The 25751-nt window shown below is 45.8% G+C and overlaps 1 protein-coding gene across 1 annotated transcript in view; it reads right to left on the minus strand.

Annotated features, from left to right (window-relative positions):
• The window catches only part of LOC306914528 (SLIT-ROBO Rho GTPase-activating protein 3-like), a 153766-nt gene that overhangs the window by 38047 nt on the left and 89968 nt on the right, over nt 1-25751 (minus strand). The window contains exons 5-10 of the mRNA XM_079491598.1: nt 21155-21349; nt 18260-18388; nt 15577-15798; nt 14216-14317; nt 3033-3230; nt 883-967 (exon numbers count right to left, since the gene is read on the minus strand). Of these exons, the coding sequence (XP_079347724.1) occupies nt 883-967; nt 3033-3230; nt 14216-14317; nt 15577-15798; nt 18260-18388; nt 21155-21349 (931 nt within the window). The remainder of the gene's footprint in view (nt 1-882; nt 968-3032; nt 3231-14215; nt 14318-15576; nt 15799-18259; nt 18389-21154; nt 21350-25751) is intronic.

A 25751-nucleotide genomic window follows, 5' to 3' on the forward strand; every position in this document is an offset into this window, starting at 1 on the left:
TTCACAACCATGCCGTAGTTCACATCCATCCATGCCGTAGTTCACCTCCATGCCGTAGTTCACATCCATGCCGTAGTTCACATCCATGCCGTAGTTCACATCCATGCCGTAGTTCACATCCATTCATGCCGTAGTTCACATCCATCCATGCCGTAGTTCACATCCATCCATGCCGTAGTTCACATCCATGCCGTAGTTCACATCCATCCATGCCGTAGTTCACATCCATCCATGCCGTAGTTCACATCCATGCCGTAGTTCACATCCATGCCGTAGTTCACATCCATGCCGTAGTTCACATCCATGCCGTAGTTCACATCCCACACACATTGTTACGGCTCTAGCAGTGATTCTCAACCCATTGAATTTCAAGGACCCCCAGTTTGACATGCATTAGTCTACGGACCCCCATTTAATGGCATTTCTATCTCTGGGACCCCCAGTTCATATATTGTAAAATCAATGTTCATTTAACTCTGAGAGTGTACAGATGGAACCAAACGGAGCCGTTAGGGTCCATTTGTACACTCTCAGAGTTACAGACCCACAAGGGTCCATTTGGTTCCTAACTATCATTTAGCTGGAGACCCCTGGAACTCCCTCAGGGACCCCTGGGGGTCCTTGGACGCCCTGGAACTCCCTCAGGGACCCCTGGGGGTCCCCGGAGCCCCTGGAACTCCCTCAAGGACCCCTGGGGGTCCTCGGACCCCCTGGAACTCCCTCAGGGACCCCTGGGGGTCCCCGGACCCCCTGGAACTCCCTGGAACTCCCTCAGGGACCCCTGGGGGTCCCCGCACCCCCTGGAACTCCCTCAGGGACCCCTGGGGGTCCCCGGACCCCCTGGAACTCCCCGGACACCACCTGTGAGGATGGACAGCTCACCTTCTCCCAACGTCTGTTTCAGGAGGTCGTGTTTGGCCTGTAGTTTCACGATGAGGTTACTGCCGTTCAGGTACTCTTTGTATTTCTGTAACACGTCAACACAGAGGAGAGAAGAACACAGTTCATTAACGACCCCCAGATGAGGTTACTGCCGTTCAGGTACTCTTTGTATTTCTGCACACGTCAACACAGAGGAGAGAAGAACACAGTTAGTTCATAACACTCCCATCGCCCAGGACGAAGTTCTTTGTCCTTTCCATTAGTAACGCCCGACGCCCAGGACGAAGTATTGTCCAAAAGACGAAGTTTATTGATATGAGAACGGATCGCATGGCTCAATAGCCCAGGAGCGCCTGTTGGGCAATCCTCGGTGTTGCGCAAGAGTGAGACGTCATCGAAAAACTCCCTCCTCTGTTTAGCTGATGAAAACGAAAATCTTAAAACGTTCATAACTCGATCTAAATCGTCTAATTATGAAAAAAGATCCTGAGTTAGACGGCGCTCCGCGGTCCAGTCGCTAGTCGCGTTAGATTTATTCTTACTTCCCGTTGTTGTCGATCGACTCTAGAGTGGTGTGGCTATTGTTAGCTGCTACACACACATCAACAACAACTTCCGGTCCGTCCGGAAAAGGGGTCCGTGTTTATAAATCGAATGGGCGCTATAATGTAATGGATTAAATAACCCTTAACTTAACTATAATGTAATGGATTAAATAACCCTTAACTTAACTATAATGTAATGGGTTAAATAACCACGGGCAATTAGAGTGTTAACGACCCCCAGATGAAACATCGTTCCATGTGACAGACAGAGGGTCATGTGGTCATGTGGTCATGTGGTCATGTGGTCATGTGGTCATGTGACAGACAGAGGGGTCAAAGTCAAATAAAATGTAAAATGCCTCAATTCAAAGAGCCTGTCAGGGTGGCAGGTCCCCAATATGATTATAATGTTGCTTCATGTTTTTTTTACCATTATTTTAAGGTCAACCACACCAATGCTGCATTGGCGTGGGTTGACTGCGAGTATCACAGCACCGGCTGTCGGCCGTTGAAAAACCTTGTTTTGACCAAAAAACGATATTCATGGAATCATGGCGCCGATCGAAAGCCATCAAAAGCAGCACATAGAACACACGTGGAATGGATGCGTGCACATCTTAAGATGGCACCGTCCAGTGTCACACTCGACACTAGCATGCTAACGGCACTCGTCTGTCGACTCGATCTGAACCAAAACATGGATTAAAGAATATAAAGACCTTTATCAGGGAGGTTACGGGTTCGGCGGGGGGGCCAGACTAAAGCGTATGTACGTGATCTATGGTTCTGGCGGTTCTACGGTTCTGGTATTGTCGCAAGGAGTCGCAACTGGTGTGGTTTGGGCTACTCGGTCTCAGCCAAACACGGTGAAATAGCACGGAATTGCAATTCCGTACATACACGCCTGGAAAACCCGAACCATCTTATATATGACACTGAAATACCTCACCATTGACAATGACGGAGGGGCTGACAGAACAGTAAATAATGTCAAACCCAAACTCACCCAGCCCGACGCAGCCACGGTGAAATAGCACCTCCGTACTGAACTCACCCAGCCCGACCCAGCCACAGTACTGAACTCACCCAGCCCGACCCAGCCACAGTACTGAACTCACCCAGCCCGACCCAGCCACAGTACTGAACTCACCCAGCCCGACCCAGCCACAGTACTGAACTCACCCAGCCCGACCCAGCCACAGTACTGAACTCACCGAGCCCGACCCAGCCACGGTGAAAAAGCACCTCCGTACTGAACTCACCCAGCCCGACCCAGCCACGGTGAAAAAGCACCTCCGTACTGAACTCACCGAGCCCGACCCAGCCACGGTGAAAAAGCACCTCCGTACTGAACTCACCCAGCCCGACCCAGCCACGGTGAAAAAGCACCTCCGTACTGAACTCACCCAGCCCGACCCAGCCACGGTGAAAAAGCACCTCCGTACTAGTGAAAGCCTCCGTCGCGGTCAAAACAGTAATCGTGTAATATGTACGGATTCTTGGGGTTCTCTAGCCGTGTACAGTTAAGTACGGAATTGCAATTCCGTGTTATTTCGCCGAATATCCGTCACATGGGGTTAGTTGGGTTTGTGGGGAGAGACTCACGGTGAAGTAGAAGCCCTCGGTCTCGTGCTGGTTGGCGCGCCTCTTGGCCACGCTGGCCTTGCTCATGTAGGAGTCGGACGAGGCCGACTTCACCGACTCTGTGGACTGGCTGTGCTGGAAGGCCTCGGACACATCGAAGTCCTCCACGGTCAGCATGTCCTGCAGGGTCTGCATGGTGGCGTCCAGAGTCTTCCTGACCTGGAGGACACAGAGAGACAGTGTAGCGTCTCAGTAAACTATAGGATCATAGGGAGACAGTGTAGCGTCTCAGTAAACTACAGGATCATAGGGAGACAGTGTAGCGTCTCAGTAAACTATAGGATCATAGAATGCAGAGAGACAGTGTAGCGTCTCAGTAAACTATAGGATCATAGGACACAGAGAGACAGTGTAGCGTCTCAGTAAACTATAGGATCATAGAATGCAGAGAGACAGTGTAGGGTCTCAGTAAACTATAGGATCATAGAATGCAGAGAGACAGTGTAGCGTCTCAGTAAACTATAGGATCATAGGACACAGAGAGACAGTGTAGCGTCTCAGTAAACTATAGGATCATAGAATGCAGAGAGACAGTGTAGCGTCTCAGTAAACTATAGGATCATGGAATGCAGAGAGACAGTGTAGTGTCTCAGTAAACTACAGGATCATAGAATGCAGAGAGACAGTGTAGCGTCTCAGTAAACTACAGGATCATAGAATGCAGAGAGACAGTGTAGCGTCTCAGTAAACTACAGGATCATAGAATGCAGAGAGACAGTGTAGCGTCTCAGTAAACTACAGGATCATAGAATGCAGAGAGACAGTGTAGCGTCTCAGTAAACTATAGGATCATAGAATGCAGAGAGACAGTGTAGCGTCTCAGTAAACTATAGGATCATAGAATGCAGAGAGACAGTGTAGCGTCTCAGTAAACTATATGATCATAGAATGCAGAGAGACAGTGTAGCGTCTCAGTAAACTATAGGATCATAGAATGCAGAGAGACAGTGTAGCGTCTCAGTAAACTATAGGATCATAGAATGCAGAGAGACAGTGTAGCGTCTCAGTAAACTATAGGATCATAGAATGCAGAGAGACAGTGTAGCGTCTCAGTAAACTATAGGATCATAGAATGCAGAGAGACAGTGTAGCGTCTCAGTAAACTATAGGATCATAGAATGCAGAGAGACAGTGTAGCGTCTCAGTAAACTATAGGATCATAGAATGCAGAGAGACAGTGTAGCGTCTCAGTAAACTATAGGATCATAGAATGCAGAGAGACAGTGTAGTGCCTCAGTAAACTATAGGATCATAGAATGCAGAGACAGTAAACTATAGGATCATAGAATGCAGAGACAGTAAACTACAGGATCATAGAATGCAGAGAGACAGTGTAGCGTCTCAGTAAACTATAGGATTGTAGAATGCAGAGACAGTGTAGCGTCTCAGTAAACTACAGGATCATAGAATGCAGAGAGACAGTGTAGCGTCTCAGTAAACTATAGGATCATAGAATGCAGAGAGACAGTGTAGCGTCTCAGTAAACTATAGGATCATAGAATGCAGAGAGACAGTGTAGCGTCTCAGTAAACTATAGGATCATAGAATGCAGAGAGACAGTGTAGCGTCTCAGTAAACTATAGGATCATAGAATGCAGAGAGACTGTGTAGCGTCTCAGTAAACTATAGGATCATAGAATGCAGAGAGACAGTGTAGCGTCTCAGTAAACTATAGGATCATAGAATGCAGAGAGACAGTGTAGCGTCTCAGTAAACTATAGGATCATAGAATGCAGAGAGACAGTGTAGTGTCTCAGTAAACTATAGGATCATAGAATGCAGAGAGACAGTGTAGTGTCTCAGTAAACTATAGGATCATAGAATGCAGAGAGACAGTGTAGTGTCTCAGTAAACTATAGGATCATAGAATGCAGAGAGACAGTGTAGCGTCTCAGTAAACTATAGGATCATAGAATGCAGAGAGACAGTGTAGCGTCTCAGTAAACTATAGGATCATAGAATGCAGAGAGACAGTGTAGTGTCTCAGTAAACTATAGGATCATAGAATGCAGAGAGACAGTGTAGCGTCTCAGTAAACTATAGGATCATAGAATGCAGAGAGACAGTGTAGCGTCTCAGTAAACTATAGGATCATAGAATGCAGAGAGACAGTGTAGTGTCTCTGTAAACTATAGGATCGTAAAAAGCACACATAGCACTCTATAGTGTAGTTTCGTTAGATAGATATTGCACTGTTCTTAAGCTTACATAGGATTCATGATGACTATTTTTATGTATATGATGTATCGCCATGCTTTTTGTTCTTGCTTACTGTAAGTCACTCTGGATTAAGAGCGTCTGATAAATGCCTAAATTGTATATGGCGCAGCCCAGTCATGTGACCATGCCCTTTCCTTCTGTAAACGTCCTTATTGGTTCAGATCTTAGAGTATATATTAATAGAGACGGCACCGGATTTCTCCTCCCATCCACTTGCATTAAGTTGCTTAAAAGCGCATGAGGCGATTTCACTCAGGAACAGAGTGCATTCTGGGATATGCATTGGACCCATATCGTGAACGCGCTGTGCCGTTGACTATCATTGCACGCGTTCATGTGCGTTCACGTATGAAACAGCGTTCACGTGTCATCATGAACGTGCGCAGTGATAGTCAACGGACCAGCGCGTTCACGATATGGGTCCAAACTGCAATACCAAATTCGGCCACTATGTCCATTTCGCCTCAGGGTTTCCTCCGGGTGCCGTCTCTATTCATATATAAGGTTCAGATCAGGAAGCTGTGGAGCTTTGACCTAGTACGGATGCTTCAAAGGGTCAAAAAGGCTAACTTTGTTATGGTCGACGTGATGTGATGTGTTTTTCACAGCGTTCATATTTATGTGTGAGCTATTGTCTTTATTATTTCACCCTGTGTACCTGAGAGTCCATGTTTGGATAGTATATGATTATATTATTGAGGGGTTTAGTAGTAGATGTTTACTCTGGGAAGGTGAAATCAGAGTGAATCCTCCATTGATCGAACTGACCAAAGTTGATATTTGTAGGCCGAGAGAGAGAGAGAGAGAGAGAGCGAGAGCGAGAGCGAGAGAGAGAGAGAGAGAGAGCGAGAGAGAGAGAGAGCGAGAGAGAGAGAGAGCATGCATGATTTTTTTTTATATTAAACCAAAACATTTATTTTATTTGTAACCGTATTCAGCAACACTTTGTTTGTTTGTTTAGGACTATGTTATTGTTTCAGCTGCTGTTGGTAGTCATGGTTACCAGTTCCCACCTGATGTCGTGTGGGAGTCCAGACTGCTCCAGACCGTACTGAATAACTGCTAGCTTACACAACGTCTTCAGACTAGGACTTAAGTCCAAGACATACAGGTCATCAGGTGTTTGTCTTCCTCCAAAGAGGACGATACGATCTCCCTTCATGCAACAGCACATCCTAGACGTCGGAGACGGGCCTTTCCCCTTGGGCTCAACCCTCTTCCAGGAGAAGGTCTCTGGACTGAATCTCCACAGATCATTGAGTACATCATTCTGTTGATAGTTGACGCCACCAATTATGTACAGTTCTCCATTGTAGGTAAAGGCTGAATGTTTGTAGCGTTCTTCTGGAATAATCTGTGCAGAAGACGTGTTCAGCCAGAGGTTGATCTCCGTGTCAAACACTCTGATGTGTTTGTTGTAATGGCCAAAACTACTCCAGCCCCCAAATACAAACATCTTTGTCCCGATGATGGTGGCAGAGTGACACCATGAGACAGGTGGTGGAGTTCCTCTGGTGTTCATTAAAGTCCAGACCATCGTGGTGGTGTCCAACTTGTAGAAACCATTAGTCCTCAAAGTCATCTTGGTGATTCCTCCATGAATATACATGACCTTCCCCAAGACACAGGCTGAGTGGTAGTACCTCCTCTCTGGAACAGTCCCAGAAACCTGGGGTTTGAACCATGTGTGGGCGTCGACATCAAATGCATAAAGACTGTTGCACGCATGGTCTGTATAACCCCCCCAGAGGTAGACAGTATATTCTATCAGCACAGCTGTGTGGTCCTCACGCCTGGAGGGAACCTCGAGGTGAGGTTCTCCTGTTCCAGGTGTCTCTGGGGTCAACTTCCTCCAGCATAAAGACACTGTGTTGAAGACGTGTACCTCAATGTGATCTCTTCCCCTCTGGTTTCCGTCTCCTCCAAAGCTGTAGATCTCGTGTCCGACCACCACAGCAGCATGGTCCTTCCTACGTTCTCCTTCCAGATGTATCGTCCAGTGAAACATTTCACACAGCAGCTCACCACCGTCAACGAGTGTTGACAACTAGTTTACAGATGGACTTTTTAAGGCAGCACAGGTTTCCTCGTTGCAAGTCACTAACTGATGTTTAGTTTATCGGACAATTATTTTGAAAGAACAATTACACCGTTGTGATGTCATTGCATGATTGCGTCATATTGTAGGATGGCTAATGATGTCACGCAATCTGATTGGCACTTTGGCAAAAAGACATTCACACCAGTGTGAAGTGAGGGGCGCTAATATATTAAAGTCTAACTCATGTTGATTAGGTGATGTAATGGTGATGTAAACCAAACGGTGACAAAACAAACATTAAATTATCTTTATTGTTGATGGCATTTAATGTTTGTGTTAGGGACAAGATGACGTAAATTTCCCTTCATTGTCAATGGCGTTTTTAAAACAAACATTGCACTAAAAACAAACATTAAACCTGTATATAGGAGGGGCTAGAGCCCCTCAAAAACTATTAGTAAGGCGCCCTGAGGGCGAGAACTGCACGCGTGCACGCATCCGCATGGGTGACTGCAGACTGCTGGGCGAGCGCTGGCGCTTTGACATGGGGGGTCAGATCAACATATGGAATGTCAGAACAGGTCAGCTCCATGTATGGAGATCTAAGGGTGGCAGCGGGGGCAGTATCTTGAGTGTACAGGGTTTGAGGTCAAATGTAGAGTTGCTGGCCGGCAGATGTAGGTGATGATCCAGTCTTCTCCATGTATGGTTATCCAGGGTTTGATGAGATCAGTGTCGTGATCTTCATATATGGAGACGGCCATATATGGTGGGGTGACGTCTCACGAGGCGTGACCATATATGGTGGCGTGACATCTCACAAGGCGTGACCATATATGGTGGCGTGACATCTCACAAGGCGTGACCATATATGGTGGGGTGACGTCTCACGAGGCGTGACCATATATGGTGGGGTGACGTCTCACAAGGCGTGACCATATATGGTGGCGTGACATCTCACAAGGCGTGACCATATATGGTGGCGTGACATCTCACAAGGCGTGACCATATATGGTGGCGTGACATCTCACAAGGCGTGACCATATATGGTGGCGTGACATCTCACAAGGCGTGACCATACTGTATGGAGGTGTGACCAACTGATGGGAGATGCAGTAATAGTCATAGTAAACTGCAACCTTCGGCACAATTTATGTGTGCGTGCATGCGTACGTGCGTGTGTGCGCATGCGTGTGCATGTGCGTGTGTGCGTGCATACGTGCATGTGCGTGCATGTGTGTGTGTAATGTGTGCGTGCATGTGCGTGTTTGTGCGCGGGCGTGTGTGTGTGTGTGCATACGTGTGTCCCAAGGTCATCAGGGTGTGCTGTGCGCGTGTGTGTGTGTGTGTACGTGCGTGTTCATGCGCGCGTGTGTGTGTGCGTGTGTGTTCGTGCATGTGCGCGTATGTGTGTGTGAGAGAGAGACACACAGAGAGAGAGAGCAGCAGAATGACTCATCACTGCAGTCTGGTGAACTTACGCTGACATTTTATTTTTTTTACTGTACGCTGTGGGCTCTGTACAGTAGGCTCTGTACAGTAGGCTCTGTACAGTAGGCTCTGTACAGTAGGCTACAGTAGTCTGTTTACAGTAGGCTCTGTACAGTAGGCTCTGTACAGTAGGCTCTGTACAGTAGGCTGTTTACAGTAGGCTCTGTACAGTAGTCTGTTTACAGTAGGCTCTGTACAGTAGGCTCTGTACAGTAGGCTCTGTACAGTAGGCTCTGTACAGTAGGCTATGTACAGTAGGCTCTGTACAGTAGGCTAGTAGGCTCTGTACAGTAGGCTGTTTACAGTAGGCTCTGTACAGTAGGCTCTGTACAGTAGGCTGTTTACAGTAGGCTCTGTACAGTAGGCTCTGTACAGTAGGCTGTTTACAGTAGGCTCTGTACAGTAGGCTCTGTACAGTAGGCTCTGTACAGTAGGCTGTTTACAGTAGGCTCTGTACAGTAGGCTCTGTACAGTAGGCTGTTTACAGTAGGCTCTGTACAGTAGGCTGTTTACAGTAGGCTGTTTACAGTAGGCTCTGTACAGTAGGCTCTGTACAGTAGGCTCTGTACAGTAGGCTCTGTACAGTAGGCTGTTTACAGTAGGCTCTGTACAGTAGGCTCTGTACAGTAGGCTGTTTACAGTAGTCTCTGTACAGTAGGCTCTGTACAGTAGGCTCTGTACAGTAGTCTCTGTACAGTAGGCTCTGTACAGTAGGCTCTGTACAGTAGGCTCTGTACAGTAGGCTCTGTACAGTAGGCTCTGTACAGTAGGCTACAGTAGGCTCTGTACAGTAGGCTCTGTACAGTAGGCTCTGTACAGTAGGCTCTGTACAGTAGGCTCTGTACAGTAGGCTCTGTACAGTAGGCTCTGTACAGTAGGCTACAGTAGGCTCTGTACAGTAGGCTCTGTACAGTAGGCTCTGTACAGTAGGCTCTGTACAGTAGGCTCTGTACAGTAGGCTGTTTACAGTAGTCTCTGTACAGTAGGCTCTGTACAGTAGGCTCTGTACAGTAGGCTCTGTACAGTAGGCTCTGTACAGTAGGCTCTGTACAGTAGGCTACAGTAGGCTCTGTACAGTAGGCTCTGTACAGTAGGCTCTGTACAGTAGGCTCTGTACAGTAGGCTCTGTACAGTAGGCTCTGTACAGTAGGCTCTGTACAGTAGGCTACAGTAGGCTCTGTACAGTAGGCTCTGTACAGTAGGCTCTGTACAGTAGGCTCTGTACAGTAGGCTCTGTACAGTAGGCTGTTTACAGTAGTCTCTGTACAGTAGGCTCTGTACAGTAGGCTCTGTACAGTAGGCTCTGTACAGTAGGCTCTGTACAGTAGGCTACAGTAGGCTCTGTACAGTAGGCTCTGTACAGTAGGCTCTGTACAGTAGGCTGTTTACAGTAGTCTCTGTACAGTAGGCTCTGTACAGTAGGCTCTGTACAGTAGGCTCTGTACAGTAGGCTCTGTACAGTAGGCTGTTTACAGTAGTCTCTGTACAGTAGGCTCTGTACAGTAGGCTCTGTACAGTAGGCTCTGTACAGTAGGCTCTGTACAGTAGGCTCTGTACAGTAGGCTCTGTACAGTAGTCTCTGTACAGTAGGCTCTGTACAGTAGGCTAGTAGGCTCTGTACAGTAGGCTCTGTACAGTAGGCTCTGTACAGTAGGCTCTGTACAGTAGGCTCTGTACAGTAGGCTCTGTACAGTAGGCTAGTAGGCTCTGTACAGTAGGCTCTGTACAGTAGGCTAGTAGGCTCTGTACAGTAGGCTCTGTACAGTAGGCTCTGTACAGTAGGCTCTGTACAGTAGGCTCTGTACAGTAGGCTACAGTAGCCTGTTTAACCCAGAGAACATTTGTGCCCCATCATCCCATCATCCTAAAACTATCATACAGTATATGCAGTACAAGATAGTTTAAGTTTTCTCCGTGTCGGTTTCTCCCCGTGTTTGCGTGCGAGCGCGAGTGCTCGCGCACATGTGTGTGTATGTGTGTGTATGTGTGTGCATGTGTGTGTGTATGTGTGTCTGTATGCCCGAAGGGATCCCATTTGCATATCGGTGATCCGGGGAAGGTCGCGGACAGGTCACAAGTATAAAAGCCACAGCATATTGCTTTGTGCCTGATTAGCATAACATTAGCATATTCTAATAGTCAGTCTGCCCATCGACAGAGCAAAGGATCAAAGCGTCATTATGTGGCGAGTTAACCCGTTCAGGACGGGAACCCCTTTTGGTGCTTTAAGCATTATGTTCCACTTTAGCTATTGAAAAATAGCAGATCTACAAGCTCGTAGCGCGGCACCGAGTGCCGCGCTACGTGCTTGTAGATCTGCTATTTTTGAAAAATCGTGAAAAGCGAATGTTTTTAACTCAAATCTTTGCTTCTGGGAGGGTCCCTGGAACAACATATTTTCAGATCTGGGTCGGCGGCCCAATTTTTTGGGGGTCCTTGACATGAAAATGCTTGAGAACGACACATGGGGTTTAGAAGACATTTTGTAGAATCGTCCTCAGGTCTCAATGGGTTAAAGAATTGACAAGATGTCTTCAATAGACATTTCCTCCGTTGATTAGAAATGGATCAAAGGATCAACATATTCTCAATTTACAATTTACAATTTACAATTTAGGCATTTAGCAGACGCTCTTAATCCAGAGCGACTTACATTAAGCAATAACAAAAGCATGGCATAGATCACATATATAAAACGTAGTTATCATGAATCATGCGTAGACTAAGAACGTAACAGTGGAGTATCTATGTAAACTATACATACTATACTATACTATATAATATATTATACATATGTACTATAAAGTGCTATGACTACATGAAGTGCAATTCTAGAGCTGTCTACGTAACAAGCTATAAGTCTGTTTAAAATACTATCTAAGTCTACATAATGTGCTATCTAAGGGGCTAGGCTAGGGCAAGTGCTACGGGCCATGGTGGAGTCTGAAGAGGTGGGTTTTCAGACTACGGCGGAAGATTGGGAGTGAGGCTGCAGTTCTGACTGTGATGGGAAGTGCATTCCATAGTTTTGGAGCCATATTCTCCTCCTAGACCTCCTAGACCTCCTAGACCTCCATATTCTCCTCCTAGACCTCCTAGACCTCCTAGACCTCCTAATTCTCCTCCTAGACCTCCTAGACCTCCTAGACCTCCTAGACCTCCATATTCTCCTCCTAGACCTCCTAGACCTCCATATTCTCCTCCTAGACCTCCTAGACCTCCTAGACCTCCATATTCTCCTCCTAGACCTCCTAGACCTCCATATTCTCCTCCTAGACCTCCTAGACCTCCTAGACCTCCATATTCTCCTCCTAGACCTCCTAGACCTCCATATTCTCCTCCTAGACCTCCTAGACCTCCATATTCTCCTCCTAGACCTCCTAGACCTCCTAGACCTCCATATTCTCCTCCTAGACCTCCTAGACCTCCTAGACCTCCATATTCTCCTCCTAGACCTCCTAGACCTCCTAGACCTCCATATTCTCCTCCTAGACCTCCTAGACCTCCTAGACCTCCATATTCTCCTCCTAGACCTTGTATTGCAGGTGAAACAGGCTTTTATCACACAGATAGTAGACTCTCCTCCTAGACCTTGTATTGCAGGTGAAACAGGCTTTTATCACACAGATAGTATTATAATAAAGCACCGTGTCAATGTATGACATTACAAAAATAATAAAGTGAAAATAGATGTACAAGGCTTTGCACATCTGCTATATTTTCATAATATCGACAACAACGGGAGGTATGATTAAATCTAACGCGACTAGCGACGGGACCGCGGTGCGCCGTCTGACACATGATCTTTTCTCAGAATTAGACGTTATGATTTAGATCAAGAGTTATTAACGTTTTAAGATGTGTGGTCTCGTCGGCTAAACAGGGGGGGAACATTTTCGATGACGTCCCACTGTTACGCAACATCGAGTATTGCGCAACAGACGCTCCCAGGCTGTGGAGCGATGCGATCGGTTGTTATATCAATAATCTTGGTCTTTTGGATAAAACTTCGTCCTGGGTGCTGGGTGTTACTAATTGAAAGGACGGTGAACTTCGTCCTGGGCGATTGGGGTGTTAATCAAACTAATCAATTCTATAGTTGTTTTATTATTGTTTTATTATTATCCGTTCTGCTAAAAGTTAAGGTCATTACACACTGGCGAATTAGCGACGCGAATTATTCGTGCGAATAATTCTCCTTTTTTTAAAACCAATTGAAGTCAATGCAAGCTTCCACATCAGTGGCGAATGTGCGAATGTGCGAAAATGCGACCGTTTTCGCTCTTTATTTGTTCGCTCCGGTGTTCGCTCCGGTGTCGAATTTTTAATTCGCGTCGCTAATTCGCCAGTGTGTAATGACCTTACGACTCCATTAAATGTTGATCATAAAAAAAAATACAAATTATCCATTAACAATCTATCTAATTTTAGGCACAAATCTGAAAATAGAAGATCTGCAAGCTCCCCCGACCACCCGACGAGAGCGCTGTGTTATCTCAGGCAACTCGGCTACTTTCGCCGTTTGCGAGGACGCACGCCGTGGCGTGGGTATGTGTTATTCCCACGCAGAGAAAAGTTGCCCTACTCGCAGTGCGTAATGCGGGTATACGTAGCGACGGCACTGCACGCTCACCTCTTGGTAACCTAAAGTAACTGACAGAATGACGGCCGCTAGAGGCGTAGCAGAAAGAATCACGCTCACCTCTTGGTAACCTAAAGTAACTGACAGAATGACGGCCGCTAGAGGCGTAGCAGAAAGAATCACGCTCACCTCTTGGTAACCTAAAGTAACTGACAGAATGACGGCCGCTAGAGGCGCAGCAGAAAGAATCACGCTCACCTCTTGGTAACCTAAAGTAACTGACAGAATGACGGCCGCTAGAGGCGCAGCAGAAAGAATCACGCTCACCTCTTGGTAACCTAAAGTAACTGACAGAATGACGGCCGCTAGAGGCGCAGCAGAAAGAATCACGCTCACCTCTTGGTAACCTAAAGTAACTGACAGAATGACGGCCGCTAGAGGCGCAGCAGAAAGAATCACGCTCACCTCTTGGTAACCTAAAGTAACTGACAGAATGACGGCCGCTAGAGGCGTAGCAGAAAGAATCACGCTCACCTCTTGGTAACCTAAAGTAACTGACAGAATGACGGCCGCTAGAGGCGTAGCAGAAAGAATCACGCTCACCTCTTGGTAACCTAAAGTAACTGACAGAATGACGGCCGCTAGAGGCGTAGCAGAAAGAATCACGCTCACCTCTTGGTAACCTAAAGTAACTGACAGAATGACGGCCGCTAGAGGCGCAGCAGAAAGAATCACGCTCACCTCTTGGTAACCTAAAGTAACTGACAGAATGACGGCCGCTAGAGGCGCAGCAGAAAGAATCACGCTCACCTCTTCGTTCTCGATCTTCAGCGTGGCGAGGCGCGACTGCAGCTGGTGGTGACGCATCAGCAGCTCCGTCTGGACCGGCTGCTGGGCGCTCACCTGGCACACCTGGTGGCGTGACGAGAAACACACAACACGCTCTCACACATTAACCCATTCTGACCTGAGATCAGATTCTAAAAATGTTCTTCTACATCCTGACAGTTTTCTGAAAAAGCTATGTTTCTATGTCAGTCGTTCTTCGATTTTTCAAAAAATAGCAGACCTACAAGCTCGTAGCGCGCCACTCGGTGGCGCGCTATGAGCTTGTAGATCTGCTATTTTTCAATAGCTAAAGCATAACATAATGCTAACACCAAAAGGGGTTCCCGCCCAAAATGGGTTAAGACAGAGCGCAATGAGTTTAGACTGCGAACAAAGTTTTCTGAGAAACGTATCGTCAACCATGTATCGTGATACGTATCGTATCGCTGTTAAAATGTATGGTTACACCCCTACAGGCTATGGGATGGTTACACCCCTACAGGCTATGGGATGGTTACACCCCTACAGGCTATGGGGCATAGTTACACCCCTACAGGCTATAGGATGGTTACACCCCTACAGGCTATAGGATGGTTACACCCCTACAGGCTATAGGATGGTTACACCCCTACAGGCTATGGGGCATAGTTACACCCCTACAGGCTATAGGATGGTTACACCTACAGGCTATAGGATGGTTACACCCCTACAGGCTATAGGACGGTTACACCCCTACAGGCTATAGGACGGTTACACCCCTAAAGGCTATAGGACGGTTACACCCCTACAGGCTATAGGACGGTTACACCCCTACAGGCTATAGGATGGTTACACCCCTACAGGCTATAGGATAGTTACACCCCTACAGGCTATAGGATGGTTACACCACTACAGGCTATGGGGCATAGTTACACCCCTACAGGCTATAGGATGGTTACACCCCTACAGGCTGTATGATGGTTACACCACTACAGGCTATGGGGCATAGTTACACCCCTACAGGCTATAGGATGGTTACACCCCTACAGGCTATAGGATGGTTACACCCCTACAGGCTATAGGATGGTTACACCCCTACAGGCTATAGGATGGTTACACCCCTACAGGCTATAGGATGGTTACACCCCTACAGGCTATAGGACGGTTACACCCCTACAGGCTATGGGGCATAGTTACACCCCTACAGGCTATAGGACGGTTACACCCCTACAGGCTATGGGGCATAGTTACACCCCTACAGGCTATAGGATGGTTACACCCCTACAGGCTATAGGATGGTTACACCCCTACAGGCTATAGGATGGTTACACCCCTACAGGCTACAGGGGGCCTCCTCTCCTCACCTCGTCCCCCAGGTGCGGCTGGTAGTCGAAGCGCGCCGGCGGGCAGAAGATGTGGCTGTGGGCGTCCATGACCTTGAGCTTGTCCCCGCGCAGGTCCATGGCGTCCACGGCGCCCTCCAGCTGGTCCAGGCCCTCGTGGCGCGACGTCTCCAGGCTGTACTCGGCCGACAGGTACGTGCGGAGGGTGCGCGCCAGGCTGGCGTGGTAGCCCAGGTCACAGCACTGCAGGGAGAGCAGCAGTGTCGATTAAAACTAAGATTAATTTGGCCTGGGCCATGGCTCAGCGGTCCAGGCACCTTGGCTGGTAACCCAGTCTGGCAGTGTGCTGCGGGTTCGACTCCCGATCCCGACGGCCTTTACTGCATGTCTTCCCCCTCAATCTCTCTCCTCATTTCCTGTCAGCCTACTGTCTGTCCCTCCATAAAATATATAAAATAAAGGTGGAAGCCAAAAAAAAAAACATAAAAAAACTAAAAAGAAACTAAGATTAATTCAAACTAAGACGAAAAAATGTTCGTCGACTACCTTTTATCGCAGAGGAAAACTAAATGGAAACTCCAGTATCCAGTATGTCATTTTACAATTAGTTGCATGCAGAAAATAGCCGATCTAGCGTTGTGAGCTTGTAGATCAGTCATTACAACGGCATCAAGGCCCGCCAAAATACATTTTAGTCGACTAAATTCAACTGTAGATGTAGTCTAAAATCGTATTATATTTAGTCGACTAAAACTAGACTAACACTAAAACATTCCAGGTGACTAAAATGTGACTGAAACTAAATGAAAACTATTCAAGAGACTATGACTAAAACTAAAAGCCCAGGTCACAACACTGCAATGCAGGGAAAAACATACTTAATATAATCTGGTGAGGTATTAACTGTCTCAGTGCCACAGGACGCCTTTGGACGCCTGCCCCTGGTGGCCGCGAGTGCCATTGGCGCCTTTGGACGCCTTTTTAAAAAAAATCCATATTTTGAAAATTGCTCTAATCAATATAATTTAATTTTCTTTCTTTTATTTATAATGGGATTCGGTGGCAACGAGGGCCAAAACTGGTGTCCACCAGGTGGCGCTGAATGTTAAGTATGAACGAAGAGCAAAAAAAACCATTGACACCTGGAATGCATCTGAGTCACCTTATAGCTTTTAACCATTATTATTTAAAGGTATATATTTTTGAATAATCCTCCCTACTATAAAGTGTGCTGACCATATAAGGAGTTCCTCCCTGTCCCCAGTGAGCCCCTGGGGTCAAAAAACCCTATTTTCAGTTTTGGTGGCGGGCATCCAATCAGGATGAGAGGGGCCTTCCTCCAATCATGATCGAGTGGGGGCGGGCCTTGGTGCACATGCTGTTGGTCTGTTGCGTGTCCCCCCACTGTAGAGCGTGTGCACATTTTGTTACCGGGCGGACTGGGTGGTTTTCCAAATCACCCAAATCACTGAATGCTCCTTTAACTTTAGCTATTGAAAACTAGCAGATCTTTTCCCTCTATATCCGTGACTGGTCCGCGTGGTCCCCAGCTAAATGAGTTGGCAACCAATAGATCTTTAACTCTTCAGAGCGTAACATGAAACCAAATGGACCCGATGTTTTATGCTCTCAAGAGTTGCATTATCATTAAATTACATCATTTAAAAAAGTCATTAAAACAGCCGATCTACAAGCTCACAGCGCGCTGATGCATTGGTCTTTGAGTGAATTCAGTGAATTCAGTGGCATGCCACTGAATTCAACTCACGTCTATCATGTCAGAGACATGGTGGATGTAGTATTTATATAGTATTACTCACGTCTATCATGTAGTATTTATATAGTATTACTCACGTCTATCATGTAGTATTTATATAGTATTACTCACGTCTATCATGTAGTATTTATATAGTATTACTCACGTCTATCATGTAGTATTTATATAGTATTACTCACGTCTATCATGTAGTATTTATATAGTATTACTCACGTCTATCATGTAGTATTTATATAGTATTACTCACGTCTATCATGTAGTATTTATATAGTATTACTCACGTCTATCATGTAGTATTTATATAGTATTACTCACGTCTATCATGTAGTATTTATATAGTATTACTCACGTCCATCATGTAGTATTTATATAGTATTACTCACGTCTATCATGTAGTATTTATATAGTATTACTCACGTCTATCATGTAGTATTTATATAGTATTACTCACGTCTATCATGTAGTATTTATATAGTATTACTCACGTCTATCATGTAGTATTTATATAGTATTACTCACGTCTATCATGTAGTATTTATATAGTATTACTCACGTCTATCATGTAGTATTTATATAGTATTACTCACGTCTATCATGTAGTATTTATATAGTATTACTCACGTCTATCATGTAGTATTTATATAGTATTACTCACGTCTATCATGTAGTATTTATATAGTATTACTCACGTCTATCATGAAGTATTTATATAGTATTACTCACGTCTATCATGAAGTATTTATATAGTATTACTCACGTCTATCATGTAGTATTTATATAGTATTACTCACGTCTATCATGTAGTATTTATATAGTATTATTCACGTCTATCATGCAGTATTTATATAGTATTACTCACATCTATCATGTAGTATTTATATAGTATTACTCACGTCTATCATGTAGTATTTATATAGTATTACTCACGTCTATCATGTCGGAGACGTCGTGGATGTAATATTTGGCCACCAGTGAGTTGGTGGCTGCCAAGTTGAGAAGGTAATCGTTGCGCGCTTTAGTGCATTTCAGCTTGTTCTCAGAGTATTTGGCTTGTCTCTGGAGAGAGAGAGAGAGAGAGAGAGAGAGAGAGAGAGAGAGAGAGAGAGAGGGAGAGGGAGAGGGAGAGGGAGAGGGAGAGGGGGAGAGGGAGAGGGAGAGAGAGAGAGGGAGAGAGAGAGGGAGAGGGAGAGGGGGAGAGAGAGGGGGAGAGGGAGGGGGAGAGGGAGAGGGGGAGAGGGAGAGGGAGGGGGGGTAGATAGGAAGAGGGAGAGAGAGAGGAAGAGGGAGATAGAGAGAGGGAGAGGGAGAGGGAGAGAGAGAGAGGGAGATAGATAGGAAGAGGGAGAGAGAGAGGAAGAGGGAGAGAGAGAGAGAGGGGGGGGATAGAGAGGAAGAGGGAGAGAGAGAGGAAGAGGGAGAGAGAGAGAGAAGGAGAGAGAGAGGGAGAGAGAGAGGAAGAGGGAGAGAGAGAGAGAGAGGAAGAGGGAGAGAGAGGAAGAGGGAGAGAGAGAGAGAGAGGAAGAGGGAGAGAGAGAGAGAGGGAGAGGGAGAGAGAGATGCAGACAGACAGACAGACAGACAGACAGACAGACAGACAGACAGACAGACAGACAGCGTCAAATACAGTAATCTTCAAAGTGATTCCTAGGCCAGTGCTGCAGTTCTGTGTCGATGCGTTCTGTCTCCACAACCCATCTCATTATGGAACAAGCTGTTGGCCACTAAACCCAAAACCACTCCGTCCTGCATAACAACTTGATTTGAATACAGCCTGCCTGAGCATCTTCAGCACAATTCTAAAAAAAATAAAAAAAGAGTTAATCTTAACTGCATTAAGCCTTATTACACGTCTTTGTATGACAAACTACTCGAACATTAGAATACTCCGAGATGTTCCGCTTTCAGCATCTTTCAAAGACCGCATTGATCTGGCTGTGCATATAAAAAGAACAGTCACTATTAGTCTATTACATGTATAGTTGAGTTCAATAGAAATCTAGCAGCTGAAATCATGCACAGGCTATTCGTTCTCCCCGTTAACGCGTGTGTCGAATGTAAAGTCGGTGGGGCGAACGATTCTCGAGTTACGTGCGTTACAGCCGTACACACGTACTGACAGACAGTGACGTGTTGCATTTATAAGATATATAAGATTATCTGGAAAATCGCTGTGCTCTTGACTGCTGTAAATAATTTAGAAGTGGGGAGTTATTTGCATATCCTGTCTGTATCCTATGAGTGTCTCATAAACTCAGCCTAAACGTGAAATCTAATATCTCAGCCAAGCTAGAGGGAATTCCCTTTGGCTTTAGTGGTTAACTCATTTTGGGCGGGAACCCCTTTTCGTGTTAGCATTATGTTATGCTTTAGCTATTGAAAAATAGCAGATCTACAAGCTCATAGCGCGCCACCGAGTGGCGCGCTACGAGCTTGTAGGTCTGCTATTTTTGAAAAATCGAAGAACCACTGACATAGAAACATAGCTTTTTCAGAAAACTGTCAGGATGTAGAAGACATTTTTAGAATCTGATCTCAGGTCAAAATGGGTTAAGATGTTGTTCTTTCCAGGCTGGAGCCCCGGGTTCCAATCCCCCTAATATAACTAAAAGGTAGACTCACTAGACCGCCTTGATTTGATCCTCTGAGGGCTGCAAATTAAGGTCTACGTCTTTCATACCATAATGTTGTTTACACTTCTCGTACACTAGCGTTTCACAGGAATTTATGTAGACTACGGCATAATGGCCAGAATGGCCACTGTTCTGCATCATTTCAATAAATGCGCAGTTGAGACGAATAACAGTCCAAGTCCACACTAATTATCCTAAAGGTGGCCTTACACTAGCCGATAACGGGCATTTTTGACGCTCGGGGGGTGCCCGACCGCTCAAAGCGCCATCGGGATCGGCCCGATCAACATCAAGAATGTTTGATATTTGCTCTGCCCCGCTCCGATTATCCTGTAGTGTGTGGTGCTATCAGATTTCAGATTGAAAAGTGTAAGGCCACCTATAATGTATAAAGTATGGATACAGGGTCAGGACAGCTCACCCTGGGCAAGACATACGCTGAAAAGACTATCAGCGGAAGTTGCGGGATTTTAGCGGAAGTATTGCCCAAGGAAATGACGTTGATGCTTTACAAATCAGTTTACATTCTCCGCGAATGAAACAAGTGTTGTGTTTGGTCGGGAAAATATCGTATCCGGGGGAAATACATCTGACTGATGTCCCGGAGGATACATCCGCCCGATAGCTTCTCTGCCTTACGTTGTGACCAGCCTCTTCTTTTCGCAGAAAAGTAAGCCTGGGACCGAGGCTAAGGACAGCTAGGCCTTTTCAGGGAGGGATTCAGAATAAATGATGGACTTAAGACTTATTATTCGTCTCACCTGCTCGTCCAATTAACACATTTTGTGCCCAAAACGTCTGTGGACGTCCTGGGTATTACCGCACGTGCATAGCCCAAGACGTCTGTGGACGTCTTTCAAAAAATAAATAAAAAAAAATATTTATTTTTTTATTTATTTTTTTATTATTTTATTAAAAAAAATCAGTAAAATCAAAACACTTTTTTTTCTTTTTCTTTAACACGTGGTGCCAAAGTTTGTGTTTTCGCCATTGAGAATGCATTTGGCGTTTAAATTAAATAACTCAGAAACTATAAAACATTTCAAAGTAAAAAGTTCCAGCATGTGTCTCCACAGTCAGCTGAATTATAAAAAATATGAATGGATTTTCTAGGTGAAAGTGATTTTGGGCAGTTTTGCGTGGGCTCTCAATGTGTTAACACACGTGTTGCTACTGACGGCCGTACCCGTACCTTCTCCTTCATCTTCTCCATCTTCTTGACGGAGCTGCGGCGCTGCGGCCGCTCGTCGTGGGCGTGGCGCAGCAGGCTGACTCCGCCAAGAACTCCGCCTCCCTGCTGCTGCTTCTCCTCCTGCTTCTCCGCCTCCTTCAGCTTGGACTCTGCACTGAGGCTCTCCGTGTGGTACATGTGGTACGTCTTCATCACCTGGTTAGAAGATACAGGAGAACACCCTGTTAACACCTTGGAGGCGCAGGACGGAGATCACCGTCAAGTTCAAGTGCACGGTCATTTGCCCGAGACGGAGATTGATTAATCTCCGTCAAATTAGTGCTATGAAAACTGATCGCATCGCTCTACAGCCTAGAGGCGCTTGTTGCGCAATCCTCGGTGTTGCACAACAGTGACACGTCATCGAAAATGTTCCCTGCCTGTTTAGCTAACGAAAATCTTAAAACATTCATAACTCGCGATCTAAATCTACCAGATGATCTCTCCCACTTTCACTCACTCCTCTCTGCCTTCTCCCTCTCACTAACCACTGCTAAAACCTCCTTCTACCACACCAAAATCCAATCCTGCACTTCTAACCCAAGGAAACTCTTCTCCACCTTCTCCTCCCTCCTTAAACCCCCTCCCCCCACTCAACCCTCATCCCTCACCGCGGAGGCCTTTGCCACCTACTTCGAAAAGAAGGTTGATGATATCAGTAGCTCCTTTAACCCCCTCCCCCATAAAGAAGCACTCGACTCAACCAATGCTAACCATAACATACCATGCATGTCCTCCTTCTCTCCTCTATCCCCAGACGAGGTCCTGAAACTAGTCACATCCACTAGACCTACCACCTGTCCTCTCGACCCCGCCCCGTCTCCAATCTTCCAGACCATCGCACCTGACCTGCTCCCCTTCATCAGCTCCATTATCAACACCTCATTAACCTCAGGCTGTGTCCCATCTGCCTTCAAGTCAGCCAGGGTATCACCACTCCTCAAAAAACCAACTCTTGACCCCTCAGATGTCAAGAACTACAGACCGGTATCACTCCTTTCCTTTCTTTCCAAAACCCTTGAACGTGTTGTCTCTAACCAGCTTTCTCTCCATCTCTCACAGAACAACCTGCTGGATCCCAACCAGTCAGGATTCAAGAAGGCACACTCCACGGAAACTGCACTCCTCGCAGTCACAGAAGCACTACATGCTGCCCAGGCTGCTTCCCACTCTGCAGTCCTGATTCTCCTAGACCTATCGGCGGCATTTGACACAGTGAGGTAGAAGAACGCATCACTGCATGCCTGGCTGACATCTCACAGTGGATGTCTTCCAACCACCTCAAGCTGAACCCAGACAAGACTGAGCTTCTGTTCTTCCCAGCTAAGTCCTGCCCTATGCGGGAGCTAACTATCTCCGTAGACAACGCCCTGGTAAAGTCTGTCCCGACAGCCAGGAACCTTGGTGTTGTCCTGGACAGTCAGCTCTCGTTCAAAACACACATCACAGCTGTCACTAGATCCTGTAGGTTTACACTCTACAACATACGACGAATTAGACCGTTCCTCACCCAGGAGTCAGCCCAGCTCCTAATCCAGACAACAGTCTTGTCAAAACTTGACTATTGTAACTCCCTCCTTACTGGCCTACCGGCATGTGCACTTAAGCCCCTCCAAATGATCCAAAATGCCGCAGCCCGCTTGGTCTTCAACCAGCCAAAATTCTCACATGTCACCCCCCTTCTCCGCTCCCTCCATTGGCTCCCGGTCGCTGCCCGCACAGAATACAAAACTCTGATGCTGGCATTCAAAGCAACCAAAGGCATGGCCCCCCCATATCTCACAAGTATGATCGTACCCTACAAACCCTCCCGCGCACTCAGATCAGCCAACGCAGGGAAGCTGGAGGTACCTTCACTAAAAACGCCGGGACAACGCTCCACATGTCCCAAACTCTTCTCCCTTCTGGCTCCAAAACTATGGAATGCACTTCCCATCACAGTCAGAACTGCAGCCTCACTCCCAATCTTCCGCCGTAGTCTGAAAACCCACCTCTTCAGACTCCACCATGGCCCGTAGCACTTGCCCTAGCCTAGCCCCTTAGATAGCACATTATGTAGACTTAGATAGTATTTTAAACAGACTTATAGCTTGTTACGTAGACAGCTCTAGAATTGCACTTTATGTAGTCATAGCACTTTATAGTACACATGTATAATATATTATATAGTATAGTATGTATAGTTTACATAGATACTCCACTGTTACGTTCTTAGTCTAGGCATGATTCATGATAACTACTTTTTATATATGTGATGTATGCCATGCTTTTGTTATTGCTTAATGTAAGTCGCTCTGGATTAAGAGCGTCTGCTAAATGCCTAAATTGTAAATTGTAAATTGTAAATTGTAAATCATCCCGTCTAATTATGAAAAAAGATCCTGTGTTTGACGGCCCTCCGCGGTCCAGTCGCTAGTCGCGATAGATGTATTCTTACCTCCCGTTGTTATCGATCCACTCTAGAGTGGTGTGGCTATTGTTAGCTGCTACACAGACATTCACAACAACATCCGGTCCGTCGGTAAAAGTGGTCCAGGCGCTATAAACGATGGGCACATTTTATGAATGGATTAAATAGGCCCGAGCCCTCAAGGTGTTAAAGGTCTGTGTGTGGTACATGTGGTAGGTCTTCATCACCTAGACAGAGAACACCCTGTTAAAGGTCTGTGTGTGGTACATGTGGTAGGTCTTCATCACCTGGACAGAGAACACCCTGTTAAAGGTCTCTGTGGTACATGTGGTAGGTCTTCATCACCTAGACAGAGAACACCCTGTTAAAGGTCTCTATGTGGTACATGTGGTAGGTCTTCATCACCTAGACAGAGAACACCCTGTTAAAGGTCTGTGTGGTACATGTGGTAGGTCTTCATCACCTAGACAGAGAACACCCTGTTAAAGGTCTCTGTGGTACATGTGGTAGGTCTTCATCACCTGGACAGAGAACACCCTGTTAAAGGTCTGTGTGGTACATGTGGTAGGTCTTCATCACCTAGACAGAGAACACCCTGTTAAAGGTCTGTGTGGTACATGTGGTAGGTCTTCATCACCTAGACAGAGAACACCCTGTTAAAGGTCTGTGTGGTACATGTGGTAGGTCTTCATCACCTAGACAGAGAACACCCTGTTAAAGGTCTGTGTGGTACATGTGGTAGGTCTTCATCACCTAGACAGAGAACACCCTGTTAAAGGTCTGTGTGGTACATGTGGTAGGTCTTCATCACCTAGACAGAGAACACCCTGTTAAAGGTCTCTGTGGTACATGTGGTAGGTCTTCATCACCTGGACAGAGAACACCCTGTTAAAGGTCTGTGTGTGGTACATGTGGTAGGTCTTCATCACCTGGTTAGAGGAAAACACTAGTTTTTGTCATTAGTCATAGTCTTTGGAATTAAATTTCATTTAGTTTTAGTCCCCTGGAATGTTTTAGTGTTTTAGTCGACTAACATGTATCTTGGTAGGCCTTGATGCGGTCATAATGGCTGATTTTGCTGAAAATAGCAGATCTACAAGCTCATCTGCTATTTTCAACCAGTGGTGGTCCCACTTGGTCCCCCATGGCTAAATGATAGAGAGTTGGTAACCAAATGGACTCTCATACAGTAGATCTTTAACCCATTTAGGCCTGACGTCGAGAAAAAAAAAAAAAAAACGTTCGCCCTGAAAGAATATATATTCAAAGATTTGTGCCGCATTTTTACGATTTTTCAAAAATAGCAGACCTACAAGCTCGTAGCGTGCCACTCGGTGGCGCGCTAGACAGGCCGTCTGCCCCACACGGAATAATATCGCCATTTTATTTCATTGTGTCAACTAAATCCTCATTAATGCAAACTAGATTCAACATACTCAAGCCTGCAAACATTATAAATATGCCCCCGAAATATTTTACTGAGCAAATGGACTGTTACCACCTTCAATAATAATGATAATAATAGTCTTTATTGTCTCCACATCATATTTTTTTTTGTCATGGAAACTTGTACAAAACATTATTAATTCTACTCGAGTTGGAAGCATTAAAACCCATTTTAACCCTCAATGGCTTCCTTTCTGAAAAATAACGTCATTGTAAAAATATTCACGCGTTTAGATATTCTATTGACAATGAGATGCGGATGAAAAAGGGGTTGAGAAATAACGGTGCATCTATCTTCTATGTTTAGTGTCCTGTAGTGTACAGCCACATGTACGCGTCAGTAAATCAAAAACAAACGAGTATAATAATGGCTTCCGACAACAATCGTATTTCATGCAGTGTTGTGTTTTATTGCCCTCGCTGCCGCGGCGCAAATAGGCCGTAATCGCTTCGCTGTCACCGTGGAGTTTGACTAGCATTTATTCCATTTAGGCCTGACGTCGAAATATTTTTATTTTTTAAGTATTCTGAAATAATATATATTCAAAGATTTGTGCCGCATTTTCACGATTTTTCAAAAATAGCAGACCTACAAGCTCGGTGGCGCGCTATGAGCTTGTAGATCTGCTATTTTTCAATAGCTAAAGTATAACATAATGCTTAGTTAAAACACCAAAAGGGGTTCCCGCCCAGAATGGGTTA

The sequence above is a fragment of the Electrona antarctica genome (assembly GCF_951216825.1).
Source record: "Electrona antarctica genome assembly, chromosome: 21".
Classification (NCBI taxonomy): Eukaryota; Metazoa; Chordata; class Actinopteri; order Myctophiformes; family Myctophidae; genus Electrona; species Electrona antarctica.